This window comes from Meriones unguiculatus, chromosome 7 (assembly GCF_030254825.1).
Source record: "Meriones unguiculatus strain TT.TT164.6M chromosome 7, Bangor_MerUng_6.1, whole genome shotgun sequence".
Classification (NCBI taxonomy): domain Eukaryota; kingdom Metazoa; phylum Chordata; class Mammalia; order Rodentia; family Muridae; genus Meriones; species Meriones unguiculatus.
In genome coordinates this window covers 88,019,255-88,039,034 of record NC_083355.1, presented here as the reverse complement: position 1 = coordinate 88,039,034, position 19,780 = coordinate 88,019,255, and the positions used below count along the sequence as shown (strand labels likewise).

Sequence of the window (19,780 nt, the reverse complement as noted above, 5' to 3'; positions counted from 1 at the left end):
TGTCCCCATATGCATTTTGATTTTGAACTACTCTTCCTACTCCAGTCTTCTCTTATAGCCAATCTAAGCCTTTGGTGAGATGGATTTTTCTGAAATACAAATCAAACCATGTCATTCTTCTGTTTAAAACCCACCATTGGTTTTCCTTGTCTTAGGATAAAATCTTATCTTCTCGGCCTACCATAGAAGACCTGTGGTGAATATACACTCTCCTGCCATCCAGCTTCTTCTTCTGGTTCCTCTTCCTCACACTGTATCTCTTATAATCCAAGGCACACAGCAGCCTTTCTCAAGTTTCCATGTCTTTGCTTGGGCCTTTCTCTTTAACTGGAATGTCCTTCCTACTTCTTCTTCTTATTTTTTTAAAGCTCGCTCATGCTTGAAGACCTATTTCAGGGATCATCTCCTCCAGAACTGCCTCCCTGAATCCCCAGCTGGCTCAGCGCCCTCCCTGGGTCTCCACAGCATTCTGCCCTTACCCTCACATTTTGTAGGAAAACTATCTATTTTTGTGTCTCTTTCTACTCCTACTCAAGTGTACCTTTGTGGGCAAACACTGTGTCTCATTTTTCATTTCACCCAGCGGCATGTAGTGGCAAATCATAGGCTTTTGTCAATATTTGTTGAGCTGAATGATGAGAAGGAGGGTATTCAGGTGGGTGACTGGAGAAGGCAGCTAGCAATAGCCCTATAATCCTGGGGACTCTGAAGCTCTGTCAAGTGGCTAGTGTCTTCTATGTGGGGACAACAACACAGCCACATTTCTCCCGAGTCCTTGTCAGACTGGAAGCTGACTGGAGCTATTGATGTTCTACGCCAAAAAGGGACATTTTGGTAAAACTAAACGGTCAAAACAGTATATTTTGTTCCATTTCCCTGTGTGTTTTGGCTCTATTAACGATATTTTTGCCTTATAATTTGAGTAAACGATTTAAATAAGTTTCACTTCTAAAATATGAAAATCAAAATATTACTAACCACAGAGGGTTGTTATAAAAACTAAAGGTAGCATGATGTGTGTGGTAAATACTTTTACATAGCAATTTTTAATGATCTCTTTCTCAAGTTGAGTTCTATTCCTGTGTCTGGGACTTGAAGAGGGTGAGGCGACCCCCTAGAAGGTTAGAATCTGTTTTAGTCTTTGTTTGGACCTGGACCAATGGTATTAAAAAAAAAAAGATGATTGGCTTGGTCATTAGAGCTGTCCCCTTACAGTCTAATAATACCTCAGCCAGAATCTCTTTCCTGATGGGGCCAGAAAAAGCAAGTAGGCACTCCAAGCGTTTTCCACTTTCAACTCCAAACAGTGGTGCCGGTGCTTCCTAGCCAGTCACCTTTCTCTCTTTTCTTTTGTTGTTGCCTTCTTGTTTTCTTGGAAAAACAGCCTCCAAATCTGGCCCCATGACAGTGTGTTGTCCATAAGAACCAGGCATCACAATGTGCCTACAGGCCCCTCTTTAGTCTCCAGCTGCACAGAATAAGTAAGAGTGCTTGCCCTGTTGATCAGGACAACACTCACCATGTTGCCCCATGTGTTTTCTCACCTGTGGATGCCTACCCACTCGAGAATGCCACTCTCTGTCACCGTAGGCTCTTGATTAAAAAGTTGCTTCGGCTGTGCTCATCTCCCGTACAGGGCTTATGAGAATCTACTAAATCAAAGGTTTTGAAGTAGAGCCAAGAAGCCAAGGTACTAATTTCCCAAGGGTGAATGAGTATTAGACTTGTGAATGGGGACCTCTGTGTACATCACAGCTCCCCAAGATCATTTTTAACCTGCGAATGCTATGCTGAACATTGTGAATCCCTCTGCTCTTCTATAGTCACCTCATGACCCCTTTATCCTCTGAGTGAGGTCAAAGGTAGAGGGCCCAAACCACTGTTATGAGGACTGGTTTCTGGACTAGTGTGGGCTTCAGCACTTGGGTGCTGTTGTAGATAATATGAAGGGGAGTTAATCCACAGCTTTTTGGAAGGAAGACTTTTGTAGTTAAGAGTAGACATTAGACATATTTGGTCCTGGAAGGACCTCACTCAATGGATAAAGAGGACATGAGATGTCCCCAGAGGGACAGAGTGCTTCAAGATTTTCAGCATCACATTCAAAGGTTAAAAAATAGTCTTGAGATCTGCCTGTCTGAGTGTGAGCTTTGGAAATTTGGAAGAGAGGCTACACAATCCACAGTCCCTAAAGAAGAGTCATCATTTGTCTGTGAGATCTTTACATATTTTTTCAAAGCAATTAGCAATAATTTTGATCATAAAATAGCTTTTGAAGAAGGTTGATTGATCTCTGAGGAAACTTCTTTTGGTGGCTACATTTATTCATTTCAAAAGCACACATTTACGGAACACTGCTAAAACCGCCTTAGGATCCCACAGTAAATAAGAGAGCCCCAGTCCCTGTTCTTATGTCATCACGGCCTAATGGATAAGATATTAATATCTAACACTGAAAAATAAATGTAAAATTTCAAAGTATCCAAAATGCCATCGAGGGAAAGAGTCCAATGACAGTACATTACAGAGAAAACTGCCCATTTTTAGCAGTGATGGGAAGTTTTTGTTTGTCTCAGAAAGTGACATTTGGTTGATACCGAAGCGTTGTCATGATTGGAAGGTACAAAGAAGAAAGTCTCATTTCAGGCATGAATCATGGCATGTACAAAAGTTCTGATGTGGATGCTGGCTTGTATCATCAGGGTGAAATGAAGGAAGGACATTGTTAAAATGTAGTGAGAGAGTGACAGAGGGTGAAGTGGGAAGATAATGAAAGATGTATATCCTACAAGGCTTTGCAGGTCCTGGCAGGGAATCAAGGATTTAAATCAAGAGAAAAAAAAAAAAAAAAAAACACGACAGAGCTTCAGCTAGGGGGATTGTATGCTTAAATCTGTTTTGTGGAGTTTATTTTTTATTATTATTATTGTTGTTGTTGTTGTTGTTATTACTGTGGTTGACTGGGAATGTTGCTCAGTGGTAGAGTACTTGTCTAGCATGTGCGGGCTCTTAAGATTTTAAGTCCCACAATCCCAACATTACTATTGCTGAGCAAGGAAAGTGGAATTGAGATTTATTTTTCTGGCAAGAGGTGGGGCTTTTTGTTAGAAGGTTACTGCAGCGGGTCTGTGGGGTAAGGAGGAACGGTGGCTTGGACCATCATGGTAGGTGGTTAAGATCAGAAAGAGAACTAATAAAACTTAGTGCTGGAGTGGATACAGAGCAGGAGGAGGGAGAGGAATGACTGAAAACTTAACACTTGTCATCTAGTAGACAAATAGCTAGTCGACTGGGGCAGAGCTTTCAGAAATGAGACCCAACGGAGAAAGAAGAGCTGACACAGAAGATTAGAACCTTGACTCCTTTAACTTCAAGGTGCTGTGCAAAGGACGTCCATATTCCTACATTTCTAGCTCCACTCACAGGATTTTAGTGGAGCAGAAAGGGCGGCTTGCTCATAAAAATTACATGAACTCAGTGGCTGGCTCTTTAATCACCTCCCCCTGAGGGGGGGAGCAGCCTTGCCAGGCCACAGAAAAAGACTATGAAGGACAGTCCTGATGAGACCTGATAGGCTAGGGTCAGATGGAAGAGGAGGAGCTCCTCCCCTGTCAGTGGACTGGAGAAGGGGCATGGGAGGAGATGAGGGAGGGAGGGCAGGATTGGGAGGGGACAAGGGTGGGGCTACAGCTGGGATACAAAGTAAATAAATTGGAATAAATAAAAAATTATATTTAAAAAAAGAACACTGATCACAACACTTGGGAAAACTCCCACATGCCTATCAATAGGCATATGCTATAGCCATACAATAAAATACTACGCGATATTCAAAACAAAACAAAACAAAAAATGATCACTTGGTTGTTTTCATTCCTGGTCTGTCTGATCGAGCCAGTAAGTGAAATTCTCAAATGCGCAGAAGCTCATAGCCTTAGTTGACAATACCAAGAGTTCTTTAGTCTCAACACAAAGTCAGTACTCAGTGCTTTGAGCCCAACAGATAAAGCTGTATGGCACCACCAAATATACCTCAAGTCTTGAAAAAAAAAAAAAAAACATATATGAGAGATGCTCACACGTTTGAATCCTCACAATTTCTACTTCTTGACCCCTTCCATGTTGTCATGCCGAGTTCAGTGGCTAAATGACCAGCGTGTCCATAGACAGTTCTCAGCACAGAGGGGTCCTGAAAGGTGCAGTGGGTAGTGTCAGAGGCACACCTTGCATAGTTTCGGTTTAGCTACAGTACAGGCAGCCTTAGCTGTGAAATCAATTTTAGTACTGTGTTCTACAAGGAGCCTCAGAACTCCCAGCTGCCTCCAGAAGCTTTGTGTTTGAGGAAGGAGCTTCTAAACCCCTGAGAGCTCGATTACACACAGAACAAGGTGTGCTATATCAGGAGACCAGCCCATCAAAAAACATGCTCAACTCAACATATATGCTTGGAAACCTGAGTTATGTGAGATTCTTGAGTATGAACACAGGGCAAGGAAGACTGAAAGTTCTAGCAACAGTGTACGTGGGAAGGAAGACTTGAGGACTAAGTGCCTATTTTAAGTTGATTCTAGCGGCAAGTAGTGCTACAACTCAGGGACTAGGAGGAATCACTAGGGTTTCCATCCCTAGTCTTGCCAGCTATTTCCAATCACTCTTCAACTGAGTCTCCACCAGATGGTTTTTGAGGACAGAGAAGCTATTTGTGTCTCCCATTGACATCTATTTTTCCAAGTGAGAGACAGACCCATATGTCAGTGCCATATGTCAATCGAGGTGAACCATCCATTTGTGTTGGTGGGAACCTGCCAATGGTTGCCCCTGTTTTCTTCTCACGCCTTTTCCTGCCTCTCTGATTTTTTTTTCCTAGGTCTCAGGCCTGTCCAGGAAGACCATTGGTGCTGTGGTGGATTCTGATTCTAAGTCTTGTGTATGGCGTGGTTACGGCTGCAGCCTCTCACCTCTGCCTTCCTCCATTTTGGGCTGGTTACTTTTGTGCTCTTCCTGAATGGTCTTCGAGCAGAGGCTGGTGACTCGGGGGATGTGCCCAGTGCAGCGCAGAACAATGAGTCCTGTTCAGGGTCATCGGACTGCAAAGAGGGTGTCATCCTACCCATTTGGTATCCAGAGAATCCTTCCCTTGGGGACAAGATTGCCAGGGTCATTGTCTATTTTGTGGCACTGATATACATGTTTCTTGGGGTATCTATCATTGCCGACCGATTCATGGCATCTATTGAGGTCATTACCTCCCAAGAGAGGGAAGTGACAATCAAAAAGCCCAATGGAGAGACCAGCACAACTACAATTCGGGTCTGGAATGAAACTGTCTCCAATCTGACCCTGATGGCCCTGGGCTCTTCTGCTCCAGAGATTCTCTTGTCCTTAATTGAGGTATGTGGTCATGGGTTCATTGCTGGTGATCTGGGACCATCTACCATTGTCGGCAGTGCAGCCTTCAACATGTTCATCATCATTGGCATCTGCATCTATGTGATCCCAGATGGTGAAACTCGAAAAATCAAGCACCTGCGAGTCTTCTTTGTCACTGCTGCTTGGAGCATCTTTGCCTATATCTGGCTCTATATGATCCTGGCAGTCTTCTCTCCTGGTGTGGTCCAGGTTTGGGAAGGCCTCCTCACTCTCTTCTTCTTCCCAGTGTGTGTCCTGCTGGCTTGGGCGGCAGATAAACGACTGCTTTTCTACAAATACATGCACAAAAAATACCGCACAGATAAACACCGAGGAATTATCATTGAGACAGAGGGTGACCACCCTAAGGGCATCGAGATGGATGGGAAGATGATGAATTCTCACTTCCTAGATGGGAACCTGGTACCCTTGGAAGGAAAGGAGGTAGATGAATCTCGCAGGGAGATGATCCGGATTCTTAAGGATCTGAAACAAAAACACCCAGAGAAGGACTTAGATCAGCTGGTGGAGATGGCCAATTACTATGCTCTTTCCCACCAACAGAAAAGCCGTGCATTCTATCGTATCCAAGCCACCCGGATGATGACTGGGGCAGGCAATATACTTAAGAAGCATGCAGCGGAGCAAGCCAAGAAGACCTCCAGCATGAGTGAGGTGCACACTGATGAACCCGAGGACTTTGCCTCCAAGGTCTTCTTTGACCCGTGTTCTTACCAGTGCCTGGAGAACTGTGGAGCTGTCCTCCTGACAGTGGTGAGGAAGGGAGGAGACATGTCTAAGACCATGTATGTGGACTACAAAACAGAGGATGGCTCTGCCAATGCAGGGGCAGATTATGAGTTCACAGAGGGCACTGTAGTTCTGAAACCAGGAGAGACCCAGAAGGAGTTCTCTGTGGGCATCATTGATGATGACATTTTTGAAGAGGATGAACACTTCTTTGTGAGGCTGAGCAATGTCCGTGTAGAAGAAGAGCAGCCGGAAGAGGGGATGCCCCCAGCAATACTCAACAGCCTTCCCTTGCCAAGAGCAGTCCTGGCCTCCCCTTGTGTGGCCACTGTAACCATTTTAGATGATGACCATGCAGGAATTTTCACTTTTGAATGTGATACCGTTCATGTCAGTGAGAGTATTGGTGTTATGGAAGTCAAGGTTCTGAGGACATCGGGTGCCCGGGGCACAGTCATCGTCCCTTTTAGGACAGTAGAAGGGACAGCCAAGGGTGGTGGTGAGGACTTTGAAGATACATATGGGGAACTGGAGTTCAAGAATGATGAAACAGTGTAAGTAACTTTTTTGTATTTTATTCTTCCATAGCTCGTCCCGCGGCATATTTCTCTATACTTTGGAACCCCTCCTCACAGTACTCCCTTGTGTTAGTGTGAATCCCAAACTTTGCTTTCGTCACAGGTATGAGGGGTCAGCAGACACTACTGGACAAGTCCTGCCTCCAAGTCCTCCTTCAATTTTCATTTTCCAAATTGTTTCTGAACAAAGAGTCTTGTGACACAATCTAAGGACACAGAATGTCTTGCCCATTGCAACTCAAAATGATGTGCGATAAAGGTGTGAGGTGACAGAAGCTTTTGTAATATCTTGAAGGATTCTTGTGACCAAATGAGAGCTAAGAAAGTACACAGACTTCTCCTTTCTCCCTCTTCCATACCAAAGGTTTGGAAGACTTATTATTGTAGGATGATAATAGTTTGGTCAGAATATTCTCCAGAAAACAGTTGGCATTGGATTATTTCCCCCTCAGTACCACAATGCAGTTGTGTTGCATAGGCAAATTCCAAACACTACTCTTTCCATTTGGAAATTGAAACATTTGATTGAAATTTGGCAATGCCTTTGAGTATATCCGTGTGCTACTTTGTGGAACAAGGCTTGTCTAACCCAAATGAGGCAAGTAAACATGACCGGAGTGCTGGAAGTGCCATAGAGAAGAACTCTTAGTGCCACTGTCTTTTGCCTCTAGGCTTGAGTGTAAGCTTCAAATTTTGGCTAAGTGGTGAAGGGGATCTATGAGACAGAATTCATCTTCTGTGTGCTCCTCTGTTTCACAGTCTAGACCTACTCTGAGCTATTTCACCACTTGTTGCTCCTCCATTTGACCCCTCAGAACCTGAGAAACTGTTGTTCTGTCATCTCTCCTCACTGAACCTTCCTGGAAATTGGGCATTCTGTCCTCTGCTTGCATAGATAGCATTGCGGGGGGGAGGCAGTGAATGGCTTTCTTAGCTTATGGAAAAATCAGCTTTTTAGGGAAGCTTAGGAGGATGCTGATGAGGAAGGGACCTATCTCTGGGTACCTGTTATTCTCACAGGCAGGAGATGGTGTGAAGAAGAGAAGTGCAATGGAAAACTGCTCCAAGAACCTGTAGCTGTGGGAAATTGAATCATTCAGAAAACAAGGAAAAGGAGGGAAAGGACTCAGGGAAAAGGGGTTTGCAGGGCATCCATGGGCCCCAGGAAAGGTGCTTTTGAAGCTTTTTTTTTGTTGGGGGGGGGAGTCCAGGCATGTCACAATGCTCTAAAAGGTATGTGTTCTGCTGACACCGGCTGGGTGACCCAGGAGATTCTGCTGCTATATTTTTCAATATATTCTGACTGTGGACAAGTCACTTAGAAACTCCAAAAGGAAACCCTCTCATATAAAGAGTGAAAATAACAATACTTTCCTTGCCTGGAGGCAAAGTCAGATTACCTTCCTCTTCCTTTCTGCTCTAAGATCTTCCAAACACAAACGTAGGAATTGAGTGTAAGTCATTTCCACTTGCTAAAAGAATAGGGCAGATGATACTGAGTCCTGAAGGGAAAAAGCTGTCAGCAGATTGATTTGTTAGAACACTGTTTAGTAATTTTTGCTGAGAAGGATAATCATTTGTTAGCATAAGAAAAACTCATGTCTTCCAGAGAATACTAGCCATTTCTATATGCTCTAGGGAAAGTATTCACGCATACAAATAAAGCCAGGCTCTCAGTGGGAAGATGAACTTTGGGAAACTTCACATATTTATGGTAATGTTGGCGTGCGTGTGTACATTTTCAGGTATTAGATGACATCAAATCCACACAGTCTTCTGCAATGGGCTAGATTTGGGGGAAGTCACATTCAATATTTATCTTGAAGTGCCATGGAAAGTCAGTTTGTGGAAGGTCAGAAATTGGTCCCCAATTTCTTCATTTTCCTAATGATCAGTTACCCATCTAGGGTCTATGAGCATTACTACACTTTCTCCAAACTCATCTGTGTGTGTGTGTGTGTGAGAGAGAGAGAGAGAGAGAGAGAGAGAGATTTATGAATATATGTGTGGTTTGTGTGTATGTCTGTGTGTGGTTTGTGTCTGTGTGTGTATAGCTTGTATGTGTGTGTGGTTTGCCTGTGTGTGTTGATGTGTGTGATTTGTGAATGTGTGTGGTTTATATGTGTGTCTGTGTATGACATATTTGTGTATGTGTGGTTTGTGAGTGTGTGTGGTTTGTGTGTGGGTCAGTGTGTGTGGCTTGTTTGTGTGAGTGTGTAGTTTGTGTGTCTGTGTCTCTCTGTGTATACTTTGTATGTGTGGTTTGTGTGTGTGTGTGTGTGTGTAGCATGTTTGTGTGTGTGTGGTTCATGTGTCTGTGCGTCTCTGTGTGTGGTTTGTGTGTCTGTGTGTGGTTTGTGTGTGAGTAGCTTGTTTGTGTATGTGTGTGGTTTGTGTGTGGCTTGTTTGTGTATGTGGTTTGTGTGTGTGTAGCTTGTTTGTGTATGTGTATGGTTTGTGTGTGTGTGTGTATCTGTGTGTGGCTTGTTTGTGTATGTGGTTTGCATGTGTGTGTGTGTGTGTGTGTGTGTGTACATGCTCATGCATGTGCCCATGTGCCTCGGTGAACAAGTTTATGTTTTCAATCTATCCCTTTGCCCTGCTGTTTGACGTCAGGATGGTTTGATCCTTTGGCTTTCCTTTACTGCAGAATAGCAAACCCAAAGCACATTAGCCTAGTGCTGGGCAGCCACCTGCCCACAGTGCTTTAAACTGTAACTTCATGACCTGCGTGGCAATGCCACAGAGCAGAACCATGGGCTCTGAATCCTTTTGGCCAGAAGTCTAACTTCTCCGCTGACTTACCCACACAAGTAAGGAAAAAATGTATTACCTATGATGTAATAACATCTGTCTTGCAGCACGTCCTGTGATACTTCGGGATGCTCTGGCTTCATGGTTGTGTTCGGTAAACAAGGTTGACAACAGTGTGATGAATGAACAGTGTTTCCAGGAGACACTGTTGAGGAGATCAGGTTGCTTTGGATCTCTGTGTTACTGGTCCCTACGAAGAGTTCTCTCCTGAGCTTATGAAATATTAGACCCTAGGCAGGGCCATTCACCTTCAAGAGCACTCGCTCCTTAAGCATTGTTGAAAATACACATCACGACACAAACGTCTAAGGTAGAACATTTCCCACAACCTCACAATGCTGCTGCCTTTCAACATATAGGGAAAGAATAGGAAGGTCCTGATCAAACCGTGAGACCTAGAAATGAAACCAGCTTTTTAAGTAACTTGCTTAATTGAGTCAAGAATGAATGCTTTGCAGTTCCAGCTTTCAAGCCCAACATAGCAATAACTCATCTCTTACCAAGGCCTTGCTGATTGCAAAGCCATTCTGGGAAGTGAGTCTGACACCTTCGGGTACTTGGGCAGGAGCTGAGTGATCTTTGGAAGGATCTCTCTTTCGAGTCCTCCTCTTTTAAAGCCTTTTCGCCCAATAAATATCAATATTGGACGTTTGCCTTGACTACAGCCATCTGGGTACTTCCAAGTTATGTGCTCTATCAGGGACCCTGGAACCAGGGAGATGGCTCTGTGGGTGAGCATGCTTGCTGTGCCACGCTCAGCCGAGTCTGAATCCCTAGCACACACAACATGAATGCATAGTGTGAGCACCTGTAATCCCAGGGCCCCTGCGGGAGATGGAAGATGAAGACAGGAGAATCCTGGAAGTTGGCAGGCCAGCCAACCTGATGTATACAGTAGAAAGACAGTAAAGAAATCCTGTCTCAGACAAGGTAAAAAGGTGATGGCTGACAGCCGATTGGCTTCTGACTTCCGTGGGTGTGCTGTAGAATGCACTCCTCCATTGACACATACTAATGCTTGTGTGCGCACACCAGATCTGTGATTGTGTCCTCCTTTACGGCATCTATAGCATTGTGCTATGATGGAAAATCCTGAACCCTGAATTCTGACAAATGGATATGGACCCACCTCTCACTGGCAGTGGAACTTCACATAGTCATGTCCTCTGCATGGGTTCTAGAGATTTGGATGTTGCTGTTGTTGAAGAAACAATAGGATTAATATTATCTATCAACCTGCAGCATAATGATAAGTACAAAATACAAATAGGATAAAAATGCACCTTCAGCACAGTGCGTTCTCCTAGGAGGCGCTCAGTCATTCAACAAACGTTTACTCTATGTTTGTTATGTATTAGTACGTTGCTAGGCACTGAGGATAGAGAAATGAGACAAGCTGGCATTTCATCTCTCCAGGATCTCACTCTCAGGGAAAAAAAAAAAAAGAATCCATGTACACACACAAATGCAGACACATGGAAGAACGGTGTGTTTGAGATAGAGTCAGCAGAAGGGGAGCAAGAGCTCCCTATTGTGTGTGTGAGATACCACTCAGTTATTGAAGAACCTTCATGAAGGGCACGTGAGTAATAAAAGTGGAATGGGTTGGTACGGGACTGACTTATACCTGTATTATAGTGAACCCTGGATGTTTTGTGATGGATCCTGCTGATGTCTTCATGATCCAGGAGAATCCTAGTTTTATGACAAGAATTATAGCTTGTAAGTCCACAGCAAACAGTAACAAAACCTCTTGAAGATATGAGTTTTGCCCGAATGCTAATTTCACTCCTTAAACAAGTGACTGGCTCCTATATGTCTCAAGATCACAGCACGCTTCTGCAAAATAACAGGTTATTGCAGCTCACAGACATTTGGGGGGTTTCTGGGAATAGTCAAAGCCACAGATGTCAAATATGCAAATGGCAGGATCTACTATAATTAAATAGCAGAGGCCTCCTTCAAAGAAGAACACAGTATTGGCTGGGCTGCACATGTTCCAAACAAATTATATGTTCAAGCTGGAAGTTATTTGACCTCTCATTTTACAAATTATAAAGTTGAATTCTAAGAGCAAAAGCACTTTTCCCAATATTGCATTAGATATGATGGAAAGCTGGGGTTGGGGAGGACATTAGAAGCTGCCAAGTTAATGTCCCCTTCTGCTTTGGGCATGTCTGTTTTATTTTTATTCACCAGTAAAATGTTAACTTTGGAAAGAATATGACAATTTGGATGTGAAAGCTACTTGGACAGTGCAAATCTTGTAGTATTATGTGACTGATGTCTTAACTAAGAATAATAATACAGCACAGACCATTTTTACCCTCTTGGTTCACCTTGAGACTTTTCAAGGAAGTAAGATCCTGAGCCAATAAAGTTTTTATTTTTAATAAAGGTTTGTCTTCTCAGGACTCTTATGACTCCTAAGGTCAAAGATTCCTCACTCACTCCCAAGAGCAAAGGCAAGGGGCACTTACACAAAGCCAGGTCAGTGAAGACTCTTCCTGGTTCAGTCTTTCCATAAAATTCCTAGATGTTTTCTGTATGGAAAATATGTGCACATTCCTTTCCACCTTTGGCTAAGTTTCCCCTGGCCCCATGAAGAAGGCAGCAGACTGTTTATTCAAGACATTGTTTCTTATTATTTTTTTAATGAGAAATTAAGCTGTACTTCCCAACACAGTCTAAAGTCTTGGCACAAAGCCAGTAGTATAAAACTGATAGTTGACAGCAACTACTTTATCTTCAAATACAGCAAGACTCACGTATATAGATTCTATCCATTGAAGAGCTTTTTGCAAGAATCAAATGTCTTGAGGATTTTGACAACATCACATAAATAATCTCTTAGGAGTTATATTCTTACCTGTACCACACACTGACTACACAGAGAAGAAGTTAGCCGTATGAGAATGAGAAAGAAAAAAAAGAAAAACAAAACAAAAAACAGAAGTTTGGAGGAGAGATGAGGAATGTGGGTGGGCTGACAAATATAGGCAAAAATACGATGATCAATATGTATGAAAATGTCACAACAAACCCCGTTATTTTAGTTGCTAATGTAAAAAAAAAAAACTTACCCAAAACTAAAGAATTTAAAGCTAAAAATAAAACTTAATCATTCTGGAAATTTTTGTTTTTCCAAAGGTGTGCAGATCAGTGCATACTGGTATACTTTTGAGGTCAGCCACTGACTTGGCACCCTCCCTTGCCAAGGGTCAGCATGTGTGGGTACATAATGGATAATCTGTCCTTGCATGAGCTCAGTCCAGTTGCCATTCAGTGTTGTATTAAATACCCGATGAAGCATTTATTCATGATCCAGAAGCTGCTGCAGTGAGTCCTTTAAATTGTCTCTCTCAAAATAAGTATCATCTTGACAGTTACTTAATACTTTGGGTATGGGAAATTTGGCCATAGAATGGACAATGAATGCCTACTCCTGCCCATCTCTCTCTAGCAGTCCAGTTCTCCCTAGACTTGGTTTTGATTTCTCAGCTTTTTAGTTTTCTCCCAGTCTGTCCCTTGTGACATTCATTGACCCCAACTACTGTCTCTAACCTTTTCTTTCTGGGTTGTGGTGACTCAGAAGACATGCTGTTACCAGCCGGACAGCTACCTCAGCAGGACAATTTCTTATTGCCTTGGCTGTACACCTTCACATTCGTTCATTTTGCTTCCCTCTGGTATGTTAATTTGCATTTTTAGGATATTTTCTTACACTTGCTTCCTATAAACACGCCCCTGCTATCACCTTACTTACCTGATTGGATGTGCTCCAGGATCAGGAGAGCTTCTTCTGTGGTGTCCCTGTACTCAACATCTTCCTCATGAATGCCTTCAGTCACTCTGCTTTTCCATTCTGATCCTCCCCCCAGCGTTCCCTTCCCTCTTGCTGTTGGCATACTCACTGGGATGTCCTCTGTCCCCTCTCTGATCTATGACTTCAAGTAAGTATGAAGGAGCTGGGAAAGTATCCCTTTAAAAAGCCTGTCATTTGGACAGCAACACTAACTGCAAGATAGAGCACCGAGAAGATGGATGTCTCCCAGGAAACAAAGGCCTCGTGATGATGCCCCATCCTCCTTCACCATAAAGAATTTGCTTGTCTCTGTTCTAGACAGAAAGGTTTAATCATGAGGACCCACAGAGACTGGGGCTGATACCGGAAAACCACCTGGGAGTAAAGCAGCACAGGCTTTGATGCGTTTCCTCCTGAGCCTGTAGCCCCAGTCTCTCGGAATCTGTTTCTTGCCGCCATGGCAATTGCATTTATTACTTGCCCAACAACCTGACAGATCAACAGTTTTCTCTCTGAACATACTTGCAGCCCTCCCCCCCACCTGAAAAACTCCTCCATTCTTAATGGTCAAGTTCTCTGAAGGGAACTGTGCTCTCGCTCTCTCTCTCTCTCTCTCTCTCTCTCTCTCTCTCTCTCTCTCTAAATCTGAGCATGTAAAAAGGCCACTGGCCACCCAAATTGTCAAATCCTTCCTCCTCCTCCCAGCTTATAGCTGATGATGGAGTGAAAACATGATACTATCATGAGAACTCCACTATAGGTGGTCTGAAAAGTTGTACTGACAGGTGGTAGATTCCCTTTAGAAGGGAGTCTCAGCAAGACAGGGCTCCTGTCACTTCTAAACTGATACAGTGCATAAGGCCTATAGCAAAGCTTTAGTGCTATCGTGGTCTTTTCTGTGGCAGTTGGCTAGAAGAAGGGGAGGGCCTCAGGCCCACACAGTGCATCCCACTGACAGCAGATGTCATAGCCAGGATCCAACAGAACAACCAAAACCATTCCTAGTGTGCAATGCCGAGTGGTACAGCTCTCAAGGTTACCAGCGTCGTTTCTCCCTTTACTGTTCTGCCTGTCCAGGAAAGTAGGTCCAGGGGATGATCCTGTCTCATTTTCAGTTGCATTGTTTGGGACTGAGTCACTTTCAAAGGCTCTTCTTGGGTTTGAGTTTCCAGAAAGTTTCCATGCTTCGCCCAGCAGTCAAGAATAAAGGGACAGTTCTCTTTCAGCCTCTTCTTCTCTACCTGGTATCTGCTGGACCAGCTGGACAGCTGGATTCAGCTAGGGCTAGGCCAGCAGAAAAAAACTTCATTCTGGGAGCTGGAACTTGGGGCCATTTGAGGAACGGTGCTCCACAAGTGGCACCATTGTGTATCTCTACCAGGTGTCCAGGGATGTGGAGGAAAACAGGACTCACCTTTAGAGTCAGCTCTTGGCTGTCCCTGTGGGCTGTGTTGAGAAGGATCTGTGAGGTGGTACCTGGGCTTAGCTGTAAAAGAAGAACAGGCCACATATCTGTCAGTCCTGTTGTGGGAAGTCGAGGTAGAGGAAATTTCATGAGATGGCTCAAGCAGGAGCCTACAACTCCCTGAGATGTGTCAATGACTATTCTTTCTCTGTGCTGGGACAATCCGTCTCTTCTTCGTCCTTCATAACAGAACTTTCTATTCACTGATTGAATCCATGGAGGCCTGATTTCCCACTGGACACATGAAGCATATAGCTTTTAAAGATAAGACTAGAATCTCCCAGATCCCTTCCTAAAGCACCAGGTTTCATAAGTTAGACCAGTGCTTGCCAAATTACTTTTAAGACGGGTCATTTTTTTTTTAACCATCTGCCATTTCTCTGTGCAACCTGTGTTCTAGGATATTCTTGGCTGGTAATTAATGATTACCTTTTTACACAAGATAGCCAAACATAACTAGTGTTACTGTGATGAGTTAAAAGTAGAGAGAAATGACATATTAGCCTCTGTGGACTGTTGAGTCTATAGTTTCTACTTTGGGGGCTCAGGGCAGAATGGAATAAATGCAACCAAGTGCTGACTGTCAGAGGAATTAATGAATGAATGACAATGTCTTGACAATGTAGTAGGTGTTGATGCTTTAAAGTAGCTCTGATATGGTAACCCTGAGGAAGGTCAGAATGTTCTAGAGGAAGTGGGGAGATTATTGCTTTCTGGGCCTTACCATTGGTGTTTGGAACTCTAGGGAAGCTTATTATTGCCCCCGCTATTATTCTTATGCAATAAAAGTTCTATTATTTGTATAAGAACATAAAATCCCACTTTTAAAAAGCACAAAGATTTGATATCATTAGGGATACTATTTGCTTTGTTCAGATTAGGTAATTTTTCCCAGAACACAGGTTTTTCTTTTTTTTTTTAAGGTTAAGTATCAAAACCTGCATCTTCTCATTTCAAATGCACATTCCTTCTGCTGTATCACATATTTCAGTGCTGCAATGACGCCATTAAGCTGGAAGCAGTACTTTTCCTTTATCTCACAGAGAAGAAACTAAGAGTGCACCCCACATTTCTTCATGAATGTTTTAAGTGTGTGTGTGTATTGCTGCTGTCTGGTTCACGCATGCGAATTCGCAGGTGTGGGTGTGGAGGACAGAGCAGGCCTTGGTCTCCTGTCTTTCTGCGTTGTTCTCCACTTTGATGCCTTGGGTCCCTCATCGAACTGAGAACTCACCCTTTTGGCTAGGCTAGCTAGTCAGCAAACACTTGGGGTCTGTCTGTCTCTGCATCCCTCCACTGATTCTGGGGTTACAGGCATGCCTGGCCATGCCAAGCTTGTCATGTGCGTGCTGGGAACATGAAATCACACCTTCATGCTTGCAGAGGAAGCCCTCTGACCCACCAAGCCATCTCCCTACCTTCTCACTTTTTCTTCTTAATAGCAGGAGTTGCTGGATACCTGAAGCAATGTTGGGGTGGGGACAATACTGACAATGGTAACAATAGTGTGGACTGGCCACCAAAACAAACATGTACACTGATAGCTTCTTTACTTTTAATTCTGGGACATTAGGGAATTAGGCAGGGCCCAAATAAATTCTATAATACCTAGCCTGAAAATCTGGATTGGTAGCCTTTACTCAATTTTCACACTTGCCCAAGCCAATCTGCAGAGGCTTCTTGATTTCATCCTTTCATCACCAGATCCTAACAGCAGATGATGCGCTGGGGAAAGGACCTTGCAGTCAGACCCAGTATTTATTTATTTATTTATTTATTTTGAAGCTAGGAGAGTGTATGACTGCCCTCCATCTCAGTGAGACCCAGGGCGACAACAGCAACAACAAAATGGATGTCAGAGGAGGGAATCAGTTACTTAGTGTGTAATTGGCAGGCATTTGGAGAGTTCCTGCTTGGGGCTGAGCGGTGAGAACAGATGGTCCCTGCCCTCAGAGAAGACATGGTCTGGTTGGAAAGCAGTGATGTACAGTTGCTTCTTTTGCACAAAGGAACCGCCAAGGGCTGAGGGGAAACTGTCAGGGATTCAGTTTGGTGTCATTCACGGTGACTTGCGCGCCCCATTCTTTGGTTGATTCAGGACTTCGTAGAAGGGATGACTAATTGGCCTGGGCTCAGGGTGCCGGCTACAGACATAAGAACATGCTGGCTTCAAAAGTGAGTGGTTCTCGTTCAGTCCACATGCTTAACCCCAACAGCACCTGGTTCTAACCCGCCCATAGCGGGAGGCTCCACACAGCACAAGGACAGAGCTGATGTTTGTGGAACAAGAGAGGGCTGAGTGAGCGGGTGGGTGAGTTCATGATCCCTGGCCCATCCTCTGTCTATGTACCACTTGGAGACTTCAGAAAGCTGAGCGGGGGGGTGGGGGTGGAGGGTGGGCATAAATTCGATATCACTCTTGGGTCTGAGGACCAGGGAGTGCCCACCAATCTCCACTTTCCATCACTTACCACTCCCTCTCCCAGTTCCAGCAGGATGCAGAGAACCCTCTGGACGATGGCATGCCTGAACATGCCACTACAGCTGTATGACACCAGCTCTCCAGAAGGAGAGTGTCCCTACCGCTCAGCTAACTCGAGCACTGGCCTTTGAGATACCCTGAAAATCAATTAAGCATTTCCCCCAGGGAGCATGTAATTGTGTCCTATCTGGGCCTTGTAATGAGATCCCCCTGCCGCTGCATAGGGAGCTGCCCTGCTCAGCTGCCTAGAACCTTTCCCTGGGAAGGAACTAGTAGGCTTAGGCCAGAATGGACTCACCACCAGGCAGTGCTTCTTGACTACCTCTGGTTCCTACCATCAGGGCAGTGTCTCTAGGAGAAAACACTTTTTCTCAGTCTTATTTTGTTCCTGGTCATGAACTACACTGCTCAGGGCTGTTCTTGCTGGCAGGTCCCATGGCCTGTCCTCTTAGCCCCCTCCAGTTCTGCTGGGGTTTGGAAGAAAGACAACTAAAGGCTTTTTTTTTTTTTTTTTTTTTTTTTTTTTGCCTAGTTTCTGTTAACTTGAAGGGGGGAAGTGTAATACTGATACAGTTCCTGGAAGTCTTTTCCAAGTAATACAAAGCAGAAAGAATGCCTTCCTTGTCTTAAGCTGAAGAGGAAGTTGCCTTAGCTTTCTGTGGGATTTTTGGCTTCATTTCTCCATGGCCTTTTAGATGGACAGGTGGTTTCTCAATCTTGCTGTGGACACTGTTCAGAGGGATCTAATGTCCCCTGCCACACTGGAAAGGTAGCTTAGGTTCATTTATCTCCCATCTTTAGAAATTCAAATTCTTAGGGGATCAGAAAGATAGCTCAGCGGTTAAGAGTATTGACTGTTCTTCCAGAGGTCCTAAATTCAATTCCCAGCAACCACATGGTGGCTCAAAATCATCTGTAATGGAATCTGATTCCCTCTTCCAGTATGCATGAAAACAGAGCATTCATATACATAAAATACATAAATCTTAAAAAAAAAAAGAAATTAAAATTCTTTTCTACCCATTATTGGGGTAGGGGGTAGACTGCCCAAAGTGCCAGTAGTAAGCTGTGCTGAGTTCAATAGTGCATGCCCTTCTCAAAATTCATGCTCATGCAGAACCTCAGAATGGAACTTCATTGGGAAGACAAGTCTTTGCAGGGCAGCTAATTATGATGAGATTATCCTGGGATCCTGAGAAAGATGCCAGGTGAATACACACAGAGAAGCAGGCCACATAATAACAGAAACAATGGTAAAAGTGATGCAGGCAAGAGACCCTGGGTAGTTGCCAGTAAACACAAGAAGTTAGAGAAGGAGCACAGACCAGGTTCTTCCTGACCTCCTCTAGGGAAATCAACCCCAAATGTCAGTCAGACTTGATGTTGCTCTGGCAGATAATCTGAGAAAAGCAGCTACAAGGAGGACACACTCATCTTAGCTCACAGGTTTGGAGGATTCAGTGCACAGTTAGCCAAAACCACTGTTTCTGAAGGATGGTGATAAAGGACACTGTGGTGGAAGGCCAGGACAAAGCAAAGATACTCACCTTCTGGTAGCCAGGACGCAGAGAGAAATGGACAGGAAAGGGTCAAGGTAAGATTTCCTCCCCCAAAACCCATCGTGGACCTACTTTCTCCACCAGACTCCATTTCCTAATAACCTATTCAGTGTGATATATGATGGATTAACACATCAATGAGGTTAGTTCCTTCATGGTCCAGTCTCCTCTCAGGCTTTGGATCCACTAGTTAGCAAGAGAACCAATGACACGTGAGATTAGGGGAACAGTTAGTATCTAAATGATATCACCTGCTGTTGCCTTGATTTTTGATTTCTAACATTCAGACATGAAAAAAAATTCCAAATTGCTTGATCTACCTATTGTACAATCAGCTACAGAGTCCAGGTATATATGGCCATACAATGGCTCTCCAGACTTCACACCCACATTGCCAACCTCATACTCTGGACAGGAGAAGAGAAAAGGCTGCCTGGGGAAGGGTTTACTGTCCCTCACGATGCTGATCCTTAGGACCCCAGGCAGGAGGAAGCCAGAACTCCATCATCAGCTTTGCCATAGGCGGGCTCTAATTGCAAACCTTTTCAATTGCTGTTTGCAGATTTGTGGGTATCACACCAAAAATTAAAATTTAAAAAAAAATCACTTTGTCTAAGTCACATACCTAGGTTCGTTTCGTTACTTAGTGACATCAGCTGTAATGGCCTTCTCTTCTGTCATCTGATCCCCTTTCCCAGGATCCCTTCATAGACCCCTGTGTCATAGTTCTTAAGCAACTGTCAGTCTATACTCCAAAGCTGCACGCTCATTTATCCTTCCAGACACCTGACGTCAGGGCCACTGCATCTATTCAGTGGAATGGATAGTTTTTTTCATTTTTGACCACACCTTTTATGGCAGGGTGTGTTGGCACACACTTTTCATCACAGCAACTCGGAAGGTTGATACTGAGGCAAG

The 19,780-nt window shown here is 44.0% G+C and overlaps 1 protein-coding gene across 6 annotated transcripts in view; it reads left to right on the top strand.

Moving 5' to 3' along the window:
• The window catches only part of Slc8a3 (solute carrier family 8 member A3), a 134,440-nt gene that overhangs the window by 12,798 nt on the left and 101,862 nt on the right, over positions 1-19,780 (top strand). For all 6 annotated transcript variants that reach the window (XM_060387784.1, XM_060387787.1, XM_060387783.1 and 3 more), the window contains exon 2: positions 4,868-6,713. In XM_060387784.1, the coding sequence (XP_060243767.1) occupies positions 4,930-6,713 (1,784 nt within the window). In that variant the 5' untranslated portion in view covers positions 4,868-4,929. The remainder of the gene's footprint in view (positions 1-4,867; positions 6,714-19,780) is intronic.